General features: G+C 36.7%; 1 protein-coding gene across 1 annotated transcript in view; it reads left to right on the forward strand.

Annotated features, from left to right (window-relative positions):
* Positions 1–4,028: 4,028 nt before the first annotated feature.
* LOC136039629 (uncharacterized) overlaps positions 4,029–24,106 on the forward strand; it is a 122,509-nt gene continuing 102,431 nt past the window's right edge. The window contains exons 1-4 of the mRNA XM_065723527.1: positions 4,029–4,127; positions 17,691–17,987; positions 18,506–18,667; positions 23,094–23,253. Of these exons, the coding sequence (XP_065579599.1) occupies positions 4,029–4,127; positions 17,691–17,987; positions 18,506–18,667; positions 23,094–23,253 (718 nt within the window). The remainder of the gene's footprint in view (positions 4,128–17,690; positions 17,988–18,505; positions 18,668–23,093; positions 23,254–24,106) is intronic.

Below are 24,106 nucleotides of genomic sequence, written 5' to 3' on the forward strand. Positions count from 1 at the left end.
GATTTTACAGAATGTTATATTTGAGTGTGGGTGTGTGCTAGGATTAACAATGCTTATGACAACAAAGGTCCTTCCATTTGTGGCACCACAGAGTATTGAATCCCTGAAACTAAACTCCTGAGTCAACTGTCATATTTGACATATGTGAAAAAATGTATTTAATTTTTTTTTGCTCCTAAAGGTGTAGTTGAAAATAGTCAGAGCTTTGGGTTGTGAATCCTCTTTTTTGTTCTGTTGGAAGGAGGCTAGTACTGTACTTGCAATTTTCATAGTTTCTTGTTAATCTTATAATCTCAATTTTTGCAATTTTCTTGTTTCTTTCCCACTTCAATGGTATTCTATGAACCTGTTCTTGTTCTTTGTAATATGCCTTTACTGTATTTGGGATATACCTGTAGGCTTCTCTTTGGTACTCTACAATAGCATCCTTATTTAGATCAGGTTGCATGTAGCTTTTTCTAAATGTTGTCAAGTCTCTTAAGTCACTTATACCTTATGCTTTCCCTGCTGTTTTTAGTTGGTAAAAAAAAATCCAAAGAAAGTTCCTATTGAAAAGAGCCCAAAAGTGAGATTGAATTTATCAAAGCTTGGAGGTTTGCCCCTTCAGTCTGTTGAAAGAAAACAGATTCATAATTGAAGCTTTGTTCATTTCAATCTTAAGAGTGACCTACATTTGTGACAATTCATTAAATGATTGTAAAGGGATATTTTTATTTATTTATTTGTCTTGTTTGAATTCTAAATGATTTTTTTTAATTTTTTAAATTGATATACATTCCTTACAAATTAATTAGTTGCACCACAGTTCCATTTGCAAGTTTTGACCTACTTTGTAACCCTTGGTCTCAAAATTGCATATAAATTTATTGAAGCTAGGGAACATAGAACTCCTGTCTGTTTGAAGAAAATGGATGGATGTAAGTTGGTTTAATTACACTAAAGTCCTAGGGCCATTGCAGTTAAAACAAAACAATAAAGATTAACTATAAAATACTTGACATTACATAAGTATAACAGTCACAAAGAAAACCATTCACAAAATTTTACTTTTGTGCTCAGTTGTCAACCTGAGCAATTGCCTAAATTTTTAAACCTTGCAAAACATTCACCAGCCATCTCTCATGACCCACACTCTTGTCTATACATCAACAATTCATTGAAAAGGAACAACTACCCTACTGACATTTCTTCATTTGTATTTATGTTTAATAAGTTTAAAAGAAAGCTTATATGGTTAAGTCAGTAGGCCAGTAAAGGACCAGGTTGTGCTTTAGCCAGGAAGTGCAATAGGAAGCTAGGAGCCAGCCATCCTTTGCTTTTGCATGCCCTTCCTGCTTACTGTCCCCACATTTCTTTAGGTAACCTTTTAAAGTTGGGCCAATTCTAGCTGAGCTAACAGAGTCACATCACTGATCCCTGTCCCAAACCAAATAATCTAGTAATACCAGGAATTAAACCTGTGCCCTTTGGACAAAGGATTCTCAAGCTAGAGAGCCAGCCACTTAGGAAGGAATACAAATGTGACCATAGAACAACAATTGTTTGAAAAAAGAAAATATTTAAAAAAAAACTCAAGTCCTAGTTGCTGCCCATAAACAATATGCATTTTATTTAGACAAATTAAATTTAAGATAGGTATCAACAAAACTCCATCAGGGATTGTATTTACTTAAGATACAATAAGCAATATGAAAGCTTAGTTTTGTGATATTCTGGTCTTGAAATAATACAAATAAGAAAAATTATATGTTCTATTTCTTTTCCACAAGCTCTTTTTAGACTGCAATGTGCCCATGGTGCACTTATAGTCTCTCTAAAATGCTTTAAACAGAAGGATTTTTTGACAGAAAGGGTAAAAAAGATTAGTGTGTTAACATGTAAATTAAAATATTATAAATATTAAAATAAATTAAAAGTTTTCACTTTTACGTTACACTTTTTGGTTACTTTTCACGTAACCAAAAAATTGGAGGGAACTAGGTCTCCTCCCCCACCCTTTTTTTCAAAATCGTCTGATCAAAACTAAGAGAAAGCCATTTAACCAAAAAAAAGAATTAATATACAAATTTCATTTTAATAATTTATGTGCGGAAAGCCAAAATCAAACATGCATTATTTCAAAAACGTCCAGAAATCACATAAAAAAACTAGTTTTTTTAACTGAAAGTAAGAAGTGACATTAAAACTTAAAATGTTCCCTTAAACTGTTCCCTTCTCAACGCCCCGCTCTTTAAGCTAAAGTGTTTTACTATTTAATACAGTAGAATTGAGAGAAAGAGTCAAACTTTAGCGTAAAGAGCGGGGCGTTGAGAAGGGAACAGCCCCTTTCCTACACGGAGTAGTTTCTGTTCGTTTTAAGTTGTAATGTCACTCCTTACTTTCAGTAAAAAAAATTAGTTTTTTTTTATTTAATTCCGTTAAAACTGAATATATCCCTCTGTAAACGAGAGAAAATAAACGGTTTTTCTAAGATATTTGGGAAATTAGGTGTCAATTTTAAGTTTTCTCTCGTTTATTCGAGTCTATTCTCCAAGCTCTGTAAGTTATGGTAATCGATTCTAAATAATTTGGCCATACAAACTGAAAAGATTTATAATGAATAATATTGGGTAATGCTTTTTTGGGACCGCATAACCTTAAGGTTTGCTCCCTGCACAAGGTTCTGGTATACTATTTTTCCTTACTTCTTGGATTTAGTATCTCAACGTAAGACAAAAATATGATAGTGCTCAAAAACTGAAACTGTGTTTATCCGTCTACAAAATTATCCTGTAAAACTTTGCTTTGCTTTTAATGGCACTTGGTATTTACCAAGTGACATATAGCGATCGCAAATTCTGTCGGTCTGTCCCGGCTTTGCTAGTTTGGGCACTTCCAGATAAGCAAGGACGATGAAATTTGGCTGGCGTATCAGGGACCAGACCAGATTAAAATAGAAATAGTCGTTTCCCCGATTCGTCCATCTGGGGGGGGGGTTAATTCGGAAAAACTAGAAAAAATGGGATATTTTTAACTTACGAACGGGGATCGGATCTTAATGAAATTTGATATTTAGAAGGATATCTTGTCTCAGAGCTCTTATTTTGAATCCCGACCGGATCCGGTGACATTGATGGGAGTTGGGGGGGGGGGGAATCCTGAAATCTTGAAAAACGCTTAGAGTGGAGGGATCTTGATAAAACTTGTTGGGAAAAATTAGAATAAGTCCTAGATACGTGATTGACATAATCGGAACAGATCCGCTCTCTTTGGGGGAGTTGGGGGGGGGTGTTAATTTGGAAAAATTGAGGTGTTTTTAACTTATGAACGGGTGACTGGATCTGAATGAAATTTGATATGTAGAAAGAACTCATGTCTTAGAGCTCTTAGTTAATATCCTGACCAGATCCGGTGACATTGGGGGGGGGGTTGGAAGGGGAAACAGAAAATTTTGGAAAACGCTTAGAGTGGAGAGATCGGGATGAAACTTGGTGGGCAGAATAAGCAAATGTCTTAGATATGTGATTGATGTAACTGGACTGGATCTGCTTTCTTCGGGGAGAGGGGTCCAGTGCTTTGGCGAGTTCGGTGCTTCTGGACGTGCTAAGACGATGAAAATTGGTAGGCGCGCCAGGGACCTTCACAAATTGACTTGATAAAGTCGTTTTCCCCGATTCGACTATCTGGGGGGCTGAAGGGAAAGGAAAAATAGAAAAAATGAGGTATTTTGAACTTACGAGTGGCTGGTCGAACCTTAATGAATTTTGATATTTAGAAGGACCTCGTGTCTCAGAGCCCTTATTTTAAATCCTGACCGGCATTAAGCCTCTAATTTTCCTTTTAAATCAATCTATTGATTCTTAGAATTTTGCTAGAATTCATGCCATATGAGCTCTTGGCTCTTCCAACCCCGTCACAAGTGCCATATGAGCTCTTAGCTTAAATTCTTAGAGTGAAAACGTTGGAAATCTTTGAAAAAACTTTTTTTTTTTCCAATTCTAGATTGTTTTCTAAGAAAAAGTATCGTGTTTCTAAGTATATTTAACATAATGATTGTGGCTCAGCGAATGGATAGATGTGAAACTAATGAATTCATGGGTGTACGAGTATATTGCAAGTATCTTATCCTTATAGTGCGAGTTACAGCAGTAAGCTTGTCACAAAAACACGTGTTTCTGAGTGGACATCTACCGAACAAAATGAAAATGTCAATCAATTTATGTATTTGTTCAGGAACAAATTTTCATTATTTAAGGATAATGAATCTATTCAAGTAACAATATTATAATGAGCTAATGATGCGGCTTTCCTATTTTCTGTGGGTTTTACCTTTGTGACCAGAATGTCCAGTTGATTCTGTTCTTGCAATTGGTCCAAGTTTTTGGTTAGGAATCAGCATAGTTCTAATTCCTTTAGGTGTGGATTTCCCATTGCCCCATAATCTTAAGAGATTTGTACCCTTCTTCGAATGCTCCCGGCCGTATCCACGTTTTGAACTAGGAATGAAAGAATGACGTTTATTACATCTCATGAAAGAATGACATGTATTTCATTTCAACCATTTTGTCTCAACATCTATTTTTATGTGACCCTTATGCAATTTCTGAATATGTTGGGTCAACGATTGGTATAGTTTAAGCCCCTATTTCTCTTTGTGGTCTGGACTCCATGTTGCCTGAAATTCTCCGGAATATGCGTATGATGAGTATCTTTCCAAAAAGATCTGACGAATTCAGGAGACGGTGAAACTTTTATGACAATATCTACTAAAAAAAATATTCTCGGGAATCAAGACTCATTTAGGAAAATAAGTCTTTTGTAAGAAGCTACGAAGAACTTTCAGAGATTGTGTCTGTCTTGAGCTGAAAAGGTAATGTTGGTAACACTTGTTTGAAAAGAGATGTGCATGTAACTGAACCCCCATTTAATTCAACCTCTGTGCAATTCTTCTTACAAAACAAAATATAGTTGTGCAAACTTCTTACAAAACAAAATATAATTCATACAAAAGAAAATACCTCCCAAAAAATCATAAATTCTTCTTACAATACAAAAGTAAGTATTCGCTAGGACCCTTTCTGCAGAGGAAGGAGGAAAGATTGTTCAAGATCGCCTTTGTCGGGCAATCATATAGGGCTAAACAAAAAAACAGGTTGCTCCTGAATGGGATGAGATGATGTCTTAAAGAAAGATTAAAGGGGAAGGGCACTTCTGAGGAGGGTATAAAGATTGGTGCTTTGAATAAATAGGGATGAATTAGAAGCGTGCTTAACTGTGTTGGCCTAAGCACTTCTATCTATTCTTCTTCATTTTCATTTATTTGGAGACGTAATGTATATTCAGCATACAATTCCATGTCTTGTGGCATCTGAGATGGCACTCTTGGTTCCTTATTACCTAGCAGAGGTCAATTCCCTGTGTCACCACAGGGTCAGAAATAAATAACAAGATAAGTGGATTTGTCTTTTAATGTCTATCAGAATATGGCTAAGGCAATTAGTAGAATTGATTCAGTAATCCTTCTTGCTTTCTGTGACTTTAAAGGTTGATTTCAATTTTGATTTAGTCGGTCATCAGTTAGATGGATGTGACTCATAAACCTCTAGAAAAATTTTAGAAAGCTGATATTACAGTCTAGATACAGACTTAAGTAGACCTAATCAGGACGGGTTCGGTCATGACTGCCCGATGATGATGAAGGAACTGTCTAGTGGACGAATGCCGAAGATACCATAGACACAGGTAGCGCCAACTTGTTTGAAGGATTGTCTAACTTGCTTGGCTCCCTATAGAATAGAATTTATTTGCGCTAAAAGTCCATAGGCCATGAAAAAAAATGTAAAAAAAAAACGAACGATAACTCATAAATTGCACAGATCCTAACATAATCCTACAAAAACCTAACTCCATGATTTATCACGAAACAAAGGAATCTAGCCAAACTTCTGAATCCCGTAAGACACTCTTGCGCACATACTCTCACCAACCACTTAAAATCAAAATTCCCCCTACCAAACACTTCAAATCTCCTATGACTCACGTTCACTACATCAAGTGATATACGCTCTCATTTAAATCTCCGCACATAGGACAAAATTAAAGGGTTAGTTTAAATGGTTCTACACTTCAGACATGCTAAAAGTCATCTCATCACTTGTCAGTAAACTAAGTTTATAGATAAATAAAACCAACAAAAGTACTTTCTACGGTTTAAGCTTAGTGTGTTGCTGAAGCAAAAGCATCTAGTTTTAATAGCTTTTAAACTCCTGTCCAATAATTAGGGTGATCCGAAAAAAAAAACCTTGAGTGGTTTGTGTTGGATTAGATTTATCGCACAAGTGATTGTGCGATAAATCTAATAAGAATTCTGTTAAATGAAGACAAAATATAAACTTATTTTTTCTAGAGATAAAAACAAACTAATTCTAAATAACAAATGCAAAACGTGTTCCTTAAAACCCTTACTCTATTTTGAATTTTTATTTTTGATATGTTGTGATTCTCATTGTTGCATGTCTTCTAGTCGTCAATTTCTTTGTGCTACATTTTTTTTTATTTGCTGTGATTCTTGCTTTCCTTATATTTTAAAGTAAGAAGAAGGAAACACAGAGTGAGTACTTCGTTATTATGGCCATCCATCGTCCGACCACCCACCGAGTTGATAAACACTAATTAGCCTCTTAAGGAGATTAAACAGGGAATTTCATTTTTTTTTCACCAGAGTATCTACGAGAAGAGACTATTGAATTTAAATCAAAAGTAATGGGATCTAAAATCTGATGTTCTGAATGTTGACGATACAGAACAAATTTCCCATTTTTTTTGGGGGGGGGATATATCTCCGTTATCTTCTTGGGTTCGCCCCTGGACTCAAGGGCTGTCTATGAAGTTTATAAAAAGGTTAAGGATACGGCACTAGACCCTAAAACTTCTAATCGACGGTGCTGATCTCCGTCTTAAGACCCTTCAGCCAGGAAATGTAATGGGAGGATGGTGGCCATCCATCCTATGCTTTTTTAAGAATTGACAAGAATTCCCCTATTCGCCATGGACCAGTAAGAGACCCTAGGGCTTCCTGATAACCGAGCATTCTGTGGTAAACAAATTCTGGACCAGTCTCTTTGAAAAGCTGTTGAACAGCACTTTATCATAAAACACCCAAGAAATTCCAGCAAGACTTTGGTCTACATAAATGTTAACACGGATCCGCCGTCATCCACCGGAATTGTAGCAGCTGCAAATAAAACTGAAAAAAGTGGAGTTATCCAGAGAAGACGGAATTTTCAACGAAATTTTTAAAAATGACAGTTCTCACATGCCTGACTAGTTGTGCCACATTGTTTGCAGCAATCTCGGTGACAGCCAAAGTACTTTCTGTTTGGAAACAAAGTACCCTTGTAAATATCTTCGAAAGGGGATGTGACCCTCCCAGGCTATTTTTGAGAAATCTACCTCCCCTCTACTCTCAGCTAATTGCTGTCACACATTTTAGCTCATAGCTCAAAATCAGCTCATGGCTCAAAAGTCACTACTGTGATTGTGATGAGCATCGTGGATTCAGAGCAAACCATTTTTTTGGGGACCTTGTGTTTACTTTAAAACTGCTGACGGAAAACTGCAAAGAGAGCAAATCTTTATGAAATTCATCGATATCGGAAAGATATTTGATTCAGTGCATCACTAGAATCTGCGAATGATTTTATAGCACTATAGAATCACCAATTTTTTGCTGATCATTTCTCTCTATGGAGACATAAGGTTCTATGTAAAGACACCAAGTGGTAAAACTTGTTACTCCTGCATCCTGTCAGGAGTAAAAAAGGCTTGGTCTTGTCGCTGCTACTCTACGTAATTGTATTTTATTACATAATATGTATCATCAGCACAGACGGAATCCAGCTGAATCCTAAATTACACCTAACCAATATAGACCTCGCTAATGAAAGTACCGTACTAGAATCGTGATAACAACGAGCTCAAAAGCTTTTAGACCAATGAGGAAGAGATGCTGCCAGGTTTGCCTTGAACGAATATTGAAAAAAAAGCTCGGCCATGACACACTCACCCGTGAGAGTCGATTGTGGAGACCAACAGTCTGAAAAAGTCGCCTGTTGCGAATACCTTTGAATCATATTTGAAAATAGAGGACCCACCACAAAAAATGTGCTCACAAAAAATGATCAAGCCAAGAAAGTCATCAATAAACTACGGAAAGTTTTTTCCATCTGAAAGATTCTCTCTACGGCTAAAATTGTGACTTTTTAGTTGCAACGTAATACCAGTTCTGCTTTACGCAGCCGAAAGCACTCACTAGAAGCATAGGATAACCAACCAAATCATCCTTGATAAATCAAATCAACTTTTTGTGACAAATGTAATTAGAGTTTGTTGATGGAGATGCCTTGGCTACGTACTACTTATGAACAATCCCTCACTGGTGAATGCAGCGCTGCACTGGCAACCATCGAGTATACACCGTTCACGCAGACCCAGAAACAGCATGCACCGAACGTACGAAATAAATTTGCGAAGCCTGAACCGTGTATGCCTTGGTGCATCTGATCTAAGGTCTAAGGTAAGTTTTCCTCATTCTTTAAATATGACGGTAATCTAAATACATTTCAATAGGGGCTCTGTGCACGCAATTTCCTATCCAGTGGTCCGATCAGCTCAGGATAATTTTTATATTCTTTTACGTTAAAAAATTTAAAGAAATTGACATAAAAATAAGTCCTAGTATACTTAAATGGACCCTGCGCGTGTTGCGGTGAAAGCCACTACATGCGCACTATAGCACCGAAAATCGCTCTTAGAACCCAATTTTGGGCAATATGTAGTGCATCAGCAGCTTTTCATCGTTGATGAATTCAAAATATAAATTTGAGAAAACGTGTTATTTGATAAGAGACTTATGAAGCAGCTCAGGCTTTTATTGGTAATAATTAAACAATAACTGGGAAATTCTTTTAACTGTATTTTACAGTTTAATGTATGATGCCAATATTTCTACTCAGCAGACTTGCCTTACAGTAACCATGGTAACTATAAACAGAGTGTAGCCTAGGCACTACTAGTTTAACAGTTTAGCTAATTTTTAGTTATAGAGAAATGTCAGAAAGTTTTGTGGTATTGGGCCATGTCCATTCACTATTTTCCCTGAGAAACAAAGAAAATGTGATAGGCTAAATCTAGAAATCAGATAGATTTTCAACTGTTTAAGTTCCCATTGTCCTTTGTCTGACACTACTATAAAATTACAATTCTACAAAAGGATATATGATAAGAAAAGAATGTAGGCTATAAAAACTCCTCTTTGTGAACCCATCATCATGAATATTTGGAACTCAAATATACTCTGTACAATTCATATCTAAATTTGTACCCTACCATATTTTGATTTTGTTATTGGTTAATTTCTAAGAAAATTTGGTAAAATTCTAGTTAATTGACTTCTTGCTATATCAGAAAGGGTTTAGGTTAGGAAAATAAAACTTCCAGGGATGGGTCTACAGGCTAAAGTATGTCCTGGGAAGGTATTTTAAAGTATCCACCTCCACTCCTTCTTGCTCAAGAGGGCCCTGAAATTTGCCTACATGACTGTTCTATACCTATTGAAATTTTGACAAAACAATATTTTACCTTAATTTTCATTTACTAGTTGCTTTTTATCTGCCTTTAGTTCTGAAAATGCAATTCCTGTTATTTGAGTAGAAATTTGAGCCATATCAATTTTTTTTTCAAAATTTAGGAAATGTATTTGTGTATCTTTAAGACCTTATAGAATGAAATTGAGCACAGTTATGAAGCTGAAAACAATTTTGTTGTACTTCAATTAAGCAGAAGATCTATTTTGCAAGGTTTCACTTTTATCACACACATATTGTTAAAGGTCATCAAAGGTCAGGGCCTTCTAGAGGCAGAAGGAATAGAGATAGTTACTTCAAAATACCTTCCCAGGACATACTTTAGTGTGTAGATTCATCCCTGAAAGCATCATTTTCCTAACCTAAACCCTTTCTGAGATAGCAAGAAGTCAATTAACTAGAATTTTACCAAGGTAGGTACTTCAAAATACCTTCCCAGGATATACTTTAGCCTTTAGACCCATCTCTGAAAGTTTCATTTTCCTAACCTAACCCCTTTCCAAGATAGCCAAAAGTCAATAAACTAGAGTTTTGCCAAATTTTTGGTAAAATTCAAGTTAATTGACTTCTTGCTATAGAAGGAGTAGAGGTGGGTATTTTAAAATACCTTCCTGGGACATACTTTAGCCTGTAGACCCATCCCTGAAAGTTTCATTTTCCTAATCTAAACCCTTTCTGAGATAGCAAGAAGTCAATTAACTAGAATTTTACCCCTACCTCCACTCCTCCTCCCTCTAGAGGGTCCTTACCTTTGATGACCTTTAAAAATATATGTGTTGTAAAAGTGAAACCTTGAAAAATAGATCTTCTGCTTGAATAAAGTACAACAAGATTGTTTTCAGCTTCACAACTTTACTCAATCCCAGTTTACAAGGTTTTAAAGATATGGAAATACATTTGCTAAATTTTGAAGAAGAAAAATAACATTGAAATAGGCTGAGAATTCTCAGCCTAACGGCAGAACTAAAGGCAGAGAAAAAGCAACTGGTAGCTGAAAATTAAGGTAAAATGTTGTTTTGTCAAAACTTCAATAGGTGTAGACCTGACATGTAGGTGAATTCCAGGGCCCTCTAGAGGAAGAAGGAGTGGAGGTGGGTACTTCAAAATACCTTCCAGGGATATACTTTAGCTTGTAGACCCATCCCTGAAAGTTTCATTCCCCTAATCTAACCCCTTTCCAAGATAGCCAAAAGTCAATACACTAGAATTTTATCAAAAATTTTGTTGTATGACCTTAGAGCAATACTGTTACTTTTCTTTTGAATATAAAATACCCTATCATGCTTTCAAACTAGGCTACTTATGAAAGCTGAATTTGTAGTTTCCCATGCAAAAAATTGGCTTTAGGACACAGTTTGAGAAACAGAGTTGAGGTTTCATGCATAGTTGTGCTATGTGTAGATTATAACATTCTATATAACATTAATCAAATGTCATCATTTGCTAATATGTTGTAGACTAAATTGAAAACAAGTTGAATTATGTTTAGTATTTGAAGATTTGTTTTAAAAAGGGTGTTGAGCTTTTGAAGGCAGTGGTCAATTATCTTCATAAATATGTCTCACCAGGTCTCAATCTGCTTGGCAAGGGAAATAAATTTATTATAAACTACCAGTTTTGGTTATATGTTTTGATTGGTCATTGAAGTTCTGCTTGAGAAACGAAGCCACTTACCACTGAGGAAGCCTGAGACCTATTCATAACTGCTAAGATGACTCATAAGCTTCTTTACTACAAAGCAGTGATTGCTGACCATCAGTAAAAAGTTTTTGTTTCCTTCTCAATATACTCCTCAAACTATACTTTGTTTGATTCTCTAGTTCTCAATGTTGGAGGTCTAGCTTCTACACTCTTCATTTTTCAGTATTGTTTTATGTAGCCTATAATGCCTATTGCTATCATCAATTTTTTTTCTGATAATGGAATGCCATCTTCCTCACCTTACAAGTCTATCTGCTCCAACTCATCACTGCTGTGACTTTACTAACTCATGGCTTCTGCATCCCTCCCAAGTGGAAAAGACTTGTCCTATGAGTAAAGTTAGGGTCTAGATGAGAATTTTCACTGTCACTCAGATTGGAATCTGAGGTTACAGTAACCCTGATCTTATCTTCTGTGAGGCCACTCTTTGTATATGCCATTCCAGTCTATAAACAAGACAAATGCTTATAAAATAATCAAGTGTTTCATAGAATTTGTTTAATATTAATGTGTTTCCATAACATGTGCAAGCAAATGTAAACAAACAAAGTCAATGTGTTAATACATTTTAAGATTTACATCTGAACCTAGAATCACACTGGATACTGCTTTTTCTTGAAAGGCTCCTACAATCAATATCAATACCAATGTAGCCTCTGAAACAGGGAGCAAATCCACATTGAGAACAAATTGGCTGGTAAAAAACTGGCCCTTTGCTGTAGTGCAATTTCTTTTTTTTTGTCTTTTTTCCTCTCATGGGACACTATTCCACTCAACATCCAGTAAGTTCTTGAAAGCTTCATCATTGAGTGCTAAGAGTGGTGTATCTGAGAGGCTTGCAATGGTTGAAATCACAGCAGGAGAAAGGCTTTTAATGATGTTGAATTTTAACTGATGGCTTGAATAGCCTCTTTGAATTTCCCCTCCTATTTGGAAAGTTGACAAAGGGATTGGGGGAGGGGTTCTTGTGAAGTAAGCTTTAGGTCATAAGTATATGAGTTTTTTGTTGTCTATGCACCAGTGTGAATAATTTCAAAGCCTTCAAATGTTCATCATAAGACTTGTTTCTCATCTTTGTTACTACCTTAGTAGTTCTCCTCAGTATTCCTTCCAGAAGTTGTGTATCACCTCTGTTCCCTTGTGATGTAATGCATATTCTAAAGTCAAGCACTGGTCCAACAAGGTCCTTTTACAACTTTACAAAAACACAGGGAGATCTACTGAGAATGGTTCTCTTTCAAGTGGAATAAAACTTTCAGTTTTCATTCTTTGAGCACAATGCTGTACCAAGAAAATGCTGCCTTTTTTTGGGGAAATTTACAGCCTTTTGTTCATACCTGTTGCTCTTATAAGGTGGAAGAAAACATCACAGTTTGTCAAGCCCTAAAGAAGTCAAAAATGTGAAACTGAAGGTAAACACTAAAACAGGTAAAATCCATACTTCAAGCCTATGAATTATTTAATATATAACTATCAATAATTGAAACTTAAGCCAACAGAAAACCAACAAACAAACCAAAATTTAAACAAATTACTGTACCTTAATTTGCATTCAGAACAAATTAAGTTCCTTCTTGATCTGTGAATTTCTCAATAGTTAATGATGCAGTTGATTAGACATAAGATCCATTCTGCTGGTACTTTTAGGAAACAACCTTCCACTGAACATCCAAATTCTTGAAAGCTTCATCATTGGGAATTGACTGTTGTATCTGAGGGACAGTTCGAATGGTAGACTACAAGGCACAAGAAAACTACTGTTGGTGTTCAGTTTTGACTGCTTCAGCTTCTTTGAATGTCCCCTCCTATCAGTGCCAATATTTTGGGAAGTTGACATGTGAATGGGGGGGGGGTCTTGTGAAGTTACATTTGTCATAATACTTGTTTTTCATCTTTGTTACTACCTTAGTAGCTCTCCTTTGCACCCCTTCCAGAAGCTTTATTTCATCCTTGTGATGCTATCTACTTTCCAAAGTCAAGCACTGGCCTGACAAGGGCCATGTACAACTTCAGAAAATCATAAGGAGATCTACTGGAAATAGTTTTCTTTAAGAGACCAAGGACAGAGTTTGCATGAGACATAGTCTTTTGTACTGGTTGTCAACAACAATTCCAAGATTTCTGTATTCATCCACACTTTGCAGCTCTTATATGCTATTTCCAGCTTAATGTGCAATAGTATAATTGAAACCTAGACTGGAATTTTACAAAATGTATGATGCTACATTTGTCAATGTTGAAACTCATGCACTATGTTTTTGCCATCTTTTTGATTTCTGCTTGCAGTGACTACTGTTTGACTGCACTGAACAGCTTTGAATCATCAGCATAGAGAGGGAGACAATGTCTAGCCAGTTTAGAAGTATCATATATACAGATATCATACAGGGTATGGTCTAAGATACTACCCTGCAGAATAATGCTGGTGACTTCACATCTCTCAGAGAGTATTACCTTAAATTGCACTTGCTAGTGATGAGGACAAATCCATTCTCTCTCAATAGCAAAAAGTCTCACACTCTGTGTTCATCCAATCCACAATGTCTGCATTAATTCCACTTGAGAATATTCTTATTTTCAGGTGCAGATGTGAAACTTTGTCAAATGTTTTTGCAAGATCAAGCAACAGGACATCCATGATTGGCCCTGATTAATCAGATTTGTTATTGCATCCTAAGTCTCCAGCAAATTTGTTTCTACTGGCTTTCCTGGTTCAAATCCATGTTGGCCTGCCAATTGTATTTCATTAAATTTGAAATGTATCATGATAGGGTCATTTACCAGTCTTTCCATTTACCCCTCTTGTTACTTCTGTTACACTCTTTAAGTGTAACACTTATGGGATGGTAATTCTCTGTGCTGGCTTTATTTCCCTTTTTGAACAAAGGGGTGACAAATACTGTTTTCCAGTCTGCTGGTACTTCTGTGGTACATAGGGAAACTTTGAATAATTGTGTGAGTGGCTTGTCAATATTTTCAGCAACTCCTTTCAAAGGACGTGGATCTAGCTTATCTGGTCCAACTAATTTGTTGAGATCTAGCAATATAAGTCAAACAAGGACATTTAGACTATAAATCTCAGTAGGCTGCATTTGATGGTGGACTTGTGTGGGTTGAATAGTGAATAAGTTGTATCTAATATACTATTAAAAAGAGACAAAAACTGGAAGTTCAGTTCATCTGCAATTTATTTGACACCTATTAGTTCTGCTCCTAATGCAGCAAAAGAGATTGAGGCAAAACCATACAGGGGTGACTCTGTAGATTGGACCTCTTGTCCAAAGTTTTGAACATTCAATTCCTCCTTCTAAATGCCTTTTATGTAACACACATTTGCTGCAAGTTTTAGATCTTGGATAAAAGAGACAACCAACAACAGAGGCAAAGAAGTTTGTACATGCTTTCTGGAAATCCTGACGCATGTAGTCTTCGTCAAATAGTTTCGAAATAATTGTAGTTCTAGGGCCATAAGTTAGCAGGATCAGACAAGCTATGCCCCTACAATTTGCATGGTAATTTTCAACAGTAAATGTCTGGCCATTATCTACAAAAATAAATTTTCAAAATGGCATCAATAAGGAGCAACTCCAGATGCTTTTTTGAGGCAACTCTGGATGCTTTTTGCTATGTCCAGTTTCACCCTGTACTGATGGGAGAGTTTTTCTAACCGGAAAAATGGAATTATATGTAGCTGGTGGTGGAAAATTGCAAAGTATTCAGTTTTGTCATGGAGGACATGCAGGCTTCTTTCCTTTCTATGCCTTAAAGCATGAAGTAGTGCAATACATGTAACTTCTATGTTGTTTTCTTCAGATGCTGATGCTTTTATTTTTTGTTGACAGATGGTTTGAGGCTATATCCAAAAGGGTAGTTGTGCTTCTGATCCAGAATTAATCAGGTATACTACAATCAATTTGTAAATGGGAATTGGTCTTTCCAAGCAACCAAAGAAGGTTTTTTTTTTTAAAGAAGAATACCCTCATGGATGCTGCAAAAGAGTACATGGCAAAAATGCAAGATCTTGAGCAGAGGTGTGCTAGTGGTAGCAATAATGACAAAGCCAGTGTTCAGGAGAGAACTAAGTTTGTTTTTACTTTCAAACAAGAGAAAGAGCTTGCTGCATACCTAAAAAATGTTTACTTCTGAACCAACAGCTGACTCCCTTTACAACAAGAAAGTTAGCCTACCAATGGGCAGTAACACTGGAGATTAAATTCCGATCAAGCAGGGAATCGAATGACAGACCAGGAGTTGACTGGATAAAAGGGTTCATCAAGCAGAAACTCAGTTTGTCCATCAGAAAACCTGAAAATACAATCCAGGCTTGTGTTGCTGGCTTTAATGCTGTTATTATTGTGTATCTGACATAAGGTATCTGATCGAAATTTTAAGATCGCCATTTTCTGTCTTAGGAACTTCGAAAAAGGCTTGATAACTTTGTCTTTGACTGATTTGCTGCATCTGAGAAGGATTGACTTTGGAGTAAAATGTCTGGACTTTGGCTAGGCATTAATAAATATATTCTGGGGAAAAGTTACTCACAAACTAGATGGTTAATAGAAGTGTTTCTGGGGCAACGTTTGTTTCTAGCTAGTTGGAGAGAAAGTTTTGACACGTTTTTTTTTTTTAGTAAAGCTCAAATTGTGGACTTGAGAAGCCATGGGGTTTTCAGCCCTACTCATGTTAACTTTTGCTCGTTTTGAGTTTGACTTGGCTATTTATTGTAATTTCTGTTTGTTTTGAGTTTCATTTATTTATTGATAGTGATTTGTGGTAGTTTTATGCTTGGAAGATTATTTGGCTTAATTTTGCTCATATTATAAAGTTATTAATTAATAAAAACACTAATAAACATAATGATGACAATACAAGACAGCAAAATAAACAGAAGAAAAACCGAGATAAGTATCAAAGCAAAGTAATCAAAGTACGTATTAAGAGAAAACAGCAATACATCAAAAATAGATATAGATATTTTTGCTCATATTATAAAGTTATAAAGTTATTAATCAATAAAAACACAAATAAACATAATGGTGACAATACAAGACAGCAAAATAAACAGAAGAAAAACCGATAAAAGCATCAAAGCCAAGCAACCAGAGTATGTATTGAGAGAAAATAGCAATATATCAAAAATAGAGATGTCGTCCTAGAATACAAGAAAAGCAGATTTGAAAGAAAGGATCCGCTGAAAGGATCGGTTCTCGAGCACACATAAGAATAGTTACTAAGGTGTCTTGTGATCTAAATTTTAAAAACGTAAAAAACGAAAGAGAGAAGCAAAGCTATTCAACAGACCAGGTCTATCAAGAAGAAAAATCGATAGAGAAAAGCAAAGGACCAAGGAGCTCTATCATAATGATGAGGATTACCGGAACAAATATAGGGCAAAGTCACTAGGAGAATAATGAGTAAATACTGGAGCAATTCATGTGTGGTAATGACTTGCACAAATAGAAAAAGATACATTTATAACCTGATTTTCTGATTCAGTACAAATACTACTATTAGTACTTACTTACTGCAGCTCCAAGCCACCTGAGACCAGCACAGCTACGGACGCTCCTCCTCCGTCCCAATCTATTCAAAGCTCCCCTCTTTACACCCTCCCAAGAAGTTTTTCTTTCCCTTAAGTCTTTCTTTACGACATCCTCCCACCCCATTCAGAGACGACCTGTTTTCGTTTGGCCTTAGACGGTTGGCCGATAGTAGAAATAACCTGTTTTCTTTTAATTCAGATAAGAGATAAGATAAGGTGATTACTGAAAATGGTTATCATAAGCCCAAATGGGCCGAATTCACACTTTAGCGTCAATAAACAAAAAAACAAAAACAAACAACAACAACAAAATTATAAAAGAGAATGTTAAATAAGTAAAAATGTCAAAAACATTCATAATTCCTAATATCAAAAGGTCATTGCTTAATCAGCAAAATGTCAAAACAATGAAAATTCGTAAAATTAAATAGGTAATAAACTTATTAAATCATTAAAAAATTAAATCAAACTTATTAAACTTATTAAATCAAACAATTTAGTTATGTGACCTAAAAATGCCTCGACAGCACGATTGAGAACACAGGATTCACAGCCAAAGAAGTCATTGGCTGAATTGGACAGGCAAGCAGCACCTTCAACAGGCTCAAAAAAGTTTGGAAGTCGAGTACTTTCTCTCTCCGGCTTAAGCTCCGCCGGTTCAACAGCAACGTCCTGTCTGTCCTCCTCTATGCATCTGAAACATGGCTTCTCAAACAAGAAAAAGAGAGGTTAATTCAGTCTTTTGAAAACATGTGCCTGCCCAGACGTCTTGGCATCCAGTGGACCCAGAAGGTAACGAACGAGCACATTAGAAAACATCACAGGTCAACCGTCCCTCATCGAGACCATACGAAGGCTTAGATGGAGCTACCTCAGACATGTGCTGCACATGGAAGATTCCAGAATCCCCAAATCAACATTTTCTTTTGTTACCTGAAGGCAACCGCCGCAGAGGAAGACCCAAAAATACAGTCCGTCGTACCTACAACAGCGACCTGCGGTGCCTTCACGCCTCAATACAGCTGGAGTGGGAAGATATCTTCACAGCCGCAAGTTTCAGAGGCGACTGGAGACTCTTCTTGGACGCCCTGGGTGCATCTGGAGGCACAGGAGGATCTAAGGTAAGGTCCTAAAAATAGAAAGCTTGAAATTTGCAAAATGAACATTAAAATTATAAAAAGGGAAGTTAATAATAAAAAGGTTCAACTATGTAAGGGATGAAAGTCTCTATATCTTTCAGTGGAAACTTTTCCAAGAAGGGGGTTTCTGTTGAAGTAGATCGTGGAGGTTGGTGTCGAAGGGGTGAATAGTGACTAGGGAAAAGGTTAGTTGTCCGAGCGTTATGAAGGGCATTTTTAGCAAAACGCAAGGAAAGTTTTGCTCTCCTTTCCTTAAGGGTGACTAGATTGGCTCTCCCAAGAAAAGCCAAATGTAAGGCACTTTGCCCTCGTTGAAGATAATTCTTGGGCACCTTTTTTTTATTTCTTTTAGTGTTACAGGCAGCAAACTTGCGTAGTTACATTGTGTTCCCCAAATGTTATACTGACGAGTGTATAGTGTGACATTGTTACTGTCCTTGTGTTATCCTTTTTCAAATATTTAAGTGCTACAACATATTTAACATGTCCTTTTTTTCTAGCAAAGAGGAGAGCTATTTGAAAAAGTACAAGGTTTATGCTTGGCATATTGCCAGATAGCACGCATGTTTGATTCTGTTTTCACGCATCTATGTCAGCCTCAGAAGCGTCTCTTTGTAAAGAAAGTACTTGATCTAGTCATATTAAGGGGTTTGGAACTGAGAGTAAGAGATTTAGCTTATTTGTATCCATTAAGGTACACATTGTGCACTCAATTACAGTCTTACATACTATTATTCAAAACATTTTTTTGAAGGTACTCTACATCCTTAGTATTGAACTGTTCTAATTTACCGTTCTAACTTTTTGCGTTTGTTGGGACGGGGGTAGATTTTACCCCTTTGTTACATTTTTGTAAGACTTGCTTTGACAGATTTCAGATAATCATTTGCAGCAAGTTTTTCCCAAAAGCTCTGTTAATTAAGTTTACCTTAAACTGTAGAAAGCCTCAAAAATGACACAAATCACCTATCTTACTCTTGGAGAATGTGCTATTAAATATAACCCGGTGCATTGATAACCTATAACCCGGTGGACCTGACATACTGAAAACTGATGGTTAGCAACTGGTTTTGCATTAAATCAGGAGTTAAGCAGGGTTGTGTTCTATCCCCCCTTATCTGGATCATTTTGATGGACTTCGTCTTAAGGAGCACAGGAAAGGCAATTGGAGACCATGGAATCAAATGGGGAGGAAGAACGCTCCTGGACTTAGATTATGCTGATGATTTAAGCATATTAAATGAAAATGTGAGCAAAATGAATGAATTTTTAGAGGTTTTACGAGTTCAGGGTGCTAAAATAGGCTTGAAAATTAATGTTAAGAAGACTAAGTCACTAAGGCTAGGAATAAGTGAAGATGAACAGGTGACATTAAGTAACGAAAAGATTGATCAGGTTGGGAGCTTCAGTTACCTTGGTAGTATTATTAGTAAAGATGGTGGGAGCAGTGAAGATGTTAAAAGTAGAATAGCTAAGGCCCAGGGTGTTTTTTCACAGTTAAAAAAAGTTTGGAAGAATTGAAAGATAAGTCTACAAACCAAGATTAGAATATTGGAAGCTACAGTGATGACAGTGGTCAAATACGGCTCTGAAGCATGGGCACTCCGAAAAGCAGATGAAAATTTACTAGATGTTTTCCAGAGAAATTGCCTACGGATTGTTCTGGGTACCCGGCTGTCTGACCGTATTTCAAACAGTAGGTTGTACGAAAAGTGTGGTTCAATCCCGCTTTCTGGGGCTATAATGAAAGAAAGGTTGAGATGGCTAGGCCACGTTCTACGGATGAAGGATGACAGATTACCGAAGATTGTCCTTTTTGGCCAACCGTCTGGGGCTACACGGAAAGCAGGTCGTCCTTGTCTGGGTTGGGAGGATGTCATAAATTAAGATTTAAAGTAAATGGGAACTTCCTGGGAGGGTGTAAAGAGGGAGGCTTTAAATAGATTAGGTTGGAGGAGGAGCGTGCGTAGCTGTGTTGGCCTCAGGCGGCTTGGTGCTGCAGTGAGTTATTAGTAGTAGTAGTAGTAGTAGGTATGATTTTCTTCAAGATCACTTGAATTTTTGGGAGTGTTTCCTCCCCCCTCCTTTTTCGAAAATCAGTTAAAATTTCTCAGGCTCTTAGCTTTTAATGGGTAGCATTAAACTTTATATATTTTATATGTTTTGAATCAGCATAGAAATTCAAAATCTGTCTAGTAAGAAAAAATTTCCATTTGTATCTGATTTGGGAATGACAATTATTATCTTGATTAGTCAATAGTGCAAGTTTGCTGCGAAGATAAATTTACGGGAATTCCAAAAATATCCTAAAACGCCTCAAATATTGGCGTCGAAGATTGCAATGGCGTTGTTCTTCTAACGTAATATTTCTTTCTTCTTCACTTTTATTTTCGAATCGTCCTAATTCTCGCTGTTGCTTATCTGATAACAGCTCAATCCTTTGTTCTTCACTTTTATGTTTGACTTGTTCTGATGCTCGTTTGGTAGTATTTATCTGGGGGGCTGATAGAGGGTGTTTTTGGTAAAAATGCAAGGGAATTTGTGTTCTCCTTTACTTGATGGTTACCAGGTTCGCTCTTCAACGAAGGAATATCTATACGGAACTTTACACTCATTGAAAATAATTCTTAGACACCTTTCTTATGCTGCTTTTATTCTTTCTGACAATTCACTGGAGATACTGGGTTGCCAAACAGGGCAGGCGTACTCAAGGATTGGGCGTACACATGAAAGATAAGTTCTCAAACGATGGGAATTTGATAATTTTTTAGGATTTTAAGGAGGGAAAATGCGGTATCTGCGCGTTTTAAAAAATCATTAACACAATGATACCCTTTGAAGTCGCTTGAGATGGTAACACCCATTAATTTCACCTTGTAAAAGCATAATGAATAAAGCCACGATTAGAAATGACAAGGACCAAGGTTCAATCCCGCACTTCGCAAGGAATTTCGATGCCTTGCGATGACGTAGTGGCTATAGCTGCACCTTATGATTGAAGGTTGGCAGGTTCAATCCCACGTATCGCAAGGAAATTGACCCATTAATTTCACACTACTAACTGACATTTCGGGGGGGGATTGAATGGGTAAAGGAAGGGAGAGTCTTAAGAAAATTAAATTTTAATGTTTTGGATTTTAAAGGGTTGAATTTCATATTTTTAGCAACAGTTTTATCTGATGTTTTTTCCAGGATGTTCATTGGGCTACTTTTTAGATTTTTGAAACGAGTCTTTAAGACTGTTCGATCATTAACAAATTTGCATCTGTCAGACAATTCGATATCAAGGCTATTTATCATTTCGAGAAATAAATTGGACCTAATAGGGCTCCTTGGGGCACGTCGGTGTAAATTGGGAGGGGGTTAGAATGCATCTTAAGGTATTTGACAACTTGCGTTGTATTAGAGAGCAAAGAGACAATTTTTCTAATTAAAAAGGGATCAACTTGAAGTTCATTGGATAAATCTTCTAAAAATGTGTTGTGGTTAAAATTGAGAAGTCCCATCGCTGTCAAACACCTTTGGTCTTCAGTTTTATCGATTATGAGCACGCTTTTGATTCTGTTGATTATATGGTATACCAGAAAAATACATTAAGATGATTTGTGCTATGTACAAGAATAATACTGCTGCGGTTAAGGTAGGAAATGAGGTTAGCAACTGATTTTGCATTAAATCAGGAGTTAAGCAGGGTTGTGTTCTATCCCCCTTTATATGGATCATTTTGATGGCCTTCGTCTTAAGGAGCACAGGAAAGGCAATTGGAGACCACGGAACGAAATGGGGAGGAAAAACGCTCCTGGACTTAGATTATGCTGATGATTTAAGCATGTTAGATGAAAGTGTGAGCAAAATGAATGACTTTTTAGAGGTTTTGCGAGTTCAGGGTGCTAGAATAGGCTTGAAAATTAATGTGAAGAAGACTAAGTCACTAAAGCTAGGAATAAGTGAAGATGAAAAGGTGACATCGGGTAGCGAAAAGATTTATCAGGTTTCAGCTTCACTTACCTTGGTAGTATTATTTGTAAAGACGGTGGGAGCAGTGAAGATGTTAAAAGTAGAATAGCTAAGGCTCAGGGTGTTTTTTCACAGTTAAAAAAAGTTTGGAAGAATAGAAAGATAAGTGTGCAACCCAAGATTAGAATATTGGAAGCTACAGTGATGACAGTGGTCAAATATGGCTCTGAAGCATTGGCGCTCCGAAAAGCAGATGAAAATTTACTAGATGTTTCCCAGAGAAATTGCCTACGGATTGTTCTGGGTACACGGTTGACTGACCGTATTTGAAACAGTAGGCTGTACGAAAAATGTGGTTCAATCCCGCTTTCTAGGGATATAATGAAAGAAAGGTTGAGATGGCTAGGCCACATTCTGCGGATAAAGGATGACAGATTGCCGAAGATTGTGCTTTTTGGCCAACCGTCTGTGGCTACACAGAAAGCAGGTCGTCCGTGTCTGGGCTGGGAGGATGTCATAAATTAAAATTTAAAGGAAATGGAAACTTCTTGGGAGGGTGTAAAGAGAGAGACCTTGAATATATTAGTTTGTAGAAGGAGTATGCGTATCTGTGTTGTCCTCAGACGGCTTGGTGCTGCAGTGAGATATTAGTAGTAGTATTTTGTGGCGTATAAGTGGAAGTCTGTTGCCCTTTCATCGTCTGTTGCCCATGTGTACAACACTATGGTTTTCCCTCATTATCTGTACCTTAGCCCATTTCGGCAAATATTTACGGCTACAGTTAAGCTGAAATTACGACCACTGTACTCAAGTATGCAAAGTTTTTACTGCGTTCACCACCATGGAAAAGCAATAGGTATGTTACGCGCAAGTACCGTGTTACCAACCCTGAAGAAGCGATTCTGTCCCAAATTGATCTATATAATTTGTCTGTCAAGCCCCACCCATGGGCCAAGGTTTTACAGCAGTAGTCGGCATTTGTTTCTCATTTTTTTTTTTTTTTTTTTTTTTTATGTGTGTCAGAAGAATTTGTTTCTTTTTTTTGTACTCCTTCTGTTTTTTCATTGATGGGTATTAAATGCATTTATTCATTCATATAATGTAGGCTATTGTTTGAGGCTATGTTTTTAGGCTATGTCTGAAATTCCTGTAAATTTGCTTCGCAACAAACTCCTAATATTAAGACTAATCGAGATGATAGTACTCTTTCCTGAATCAGCTACAAATGACAAATTTTTCTCATTAGCCGAATTTTATGGTTTTTGGACGCCGGCTCTGGTTTATTTCCAAGGTTTGACTAGAACTATTTTTTTCCTGTTTCACTGCGTGGCCTGTCAACTGCTTCACCGGCTAATTTTGAGGTTTTTTTTTTTGCACCGCCAATGAGGAGACACTTCTTTTCAACTAGTTCTGTGGTGCGGTCAGAACTTCAGATCGTTGTTTCAGCTTTCTGTGGCCGTGGAATTCCTCGACTTCATTCTGGGTGGCAATTTTATTTGTACCCACAGTGGGTGCTGTTTATCAAGACGAAACTCAGGAAAAAGGAAATCTCTTTTTAGTGTGGCGAATTGTGAAAGATGTCTCATATGTTTTCCTAAACCTAATAGTTAAATTATCCACGGTTTTGTATTGTGAATATTAATGTCCTAAATAAAAGTTTTTGTTTAATCAGTAATACAAAGGTAAATTTTTAGGACGACCAGAAAAATAATATTGCACAGCAAGTCATAGGCCTTGAGAAAAAAATATACAAGCCAGGTAGATCAATTGGGCTAAGATATTCAGTGATATTGCTGGCAAGGTCGTATCCCGGGATAGGGAGGACTGCAGAACTGACCACCCCTCTGGAAATTTTTGATGTGTGCAAGTTTTTTAGACCCTCTCCCTCGATGAAAAATTCTGGATATGCCCTTTATTTCTGGCACTAAGTTCTTCAATTTCATTTATTTTTGGCTGAATGAAGTAGGGCCTTTTTTTGTTCCTTTTTATGAATGTTTACTTTTGCATCATGATCATCCTTACTGAAAAGAAAGAAATCATCTACCGACAAATATATAAATGTTTTGCCTTCAATATTCAAAAATATGTTCGATAAAATAATTTTTTGATTTAAGAGAATAAAAATTATAGTTTATTTAAGTAAA

Source organism: Artemia franciscana, chromosome 19 (assembly GCF_032884065.1).
Source record: "Artemia franciscana chromosome 19, ASM3288406v1, whole genome shotgun sequence".
Lineage (NCBI taxonomy): Eukaryota > Metazoa > Arthropoda > Branchiopoda > Anostraca > Artemiidae > Artemia > Artemia franciscana.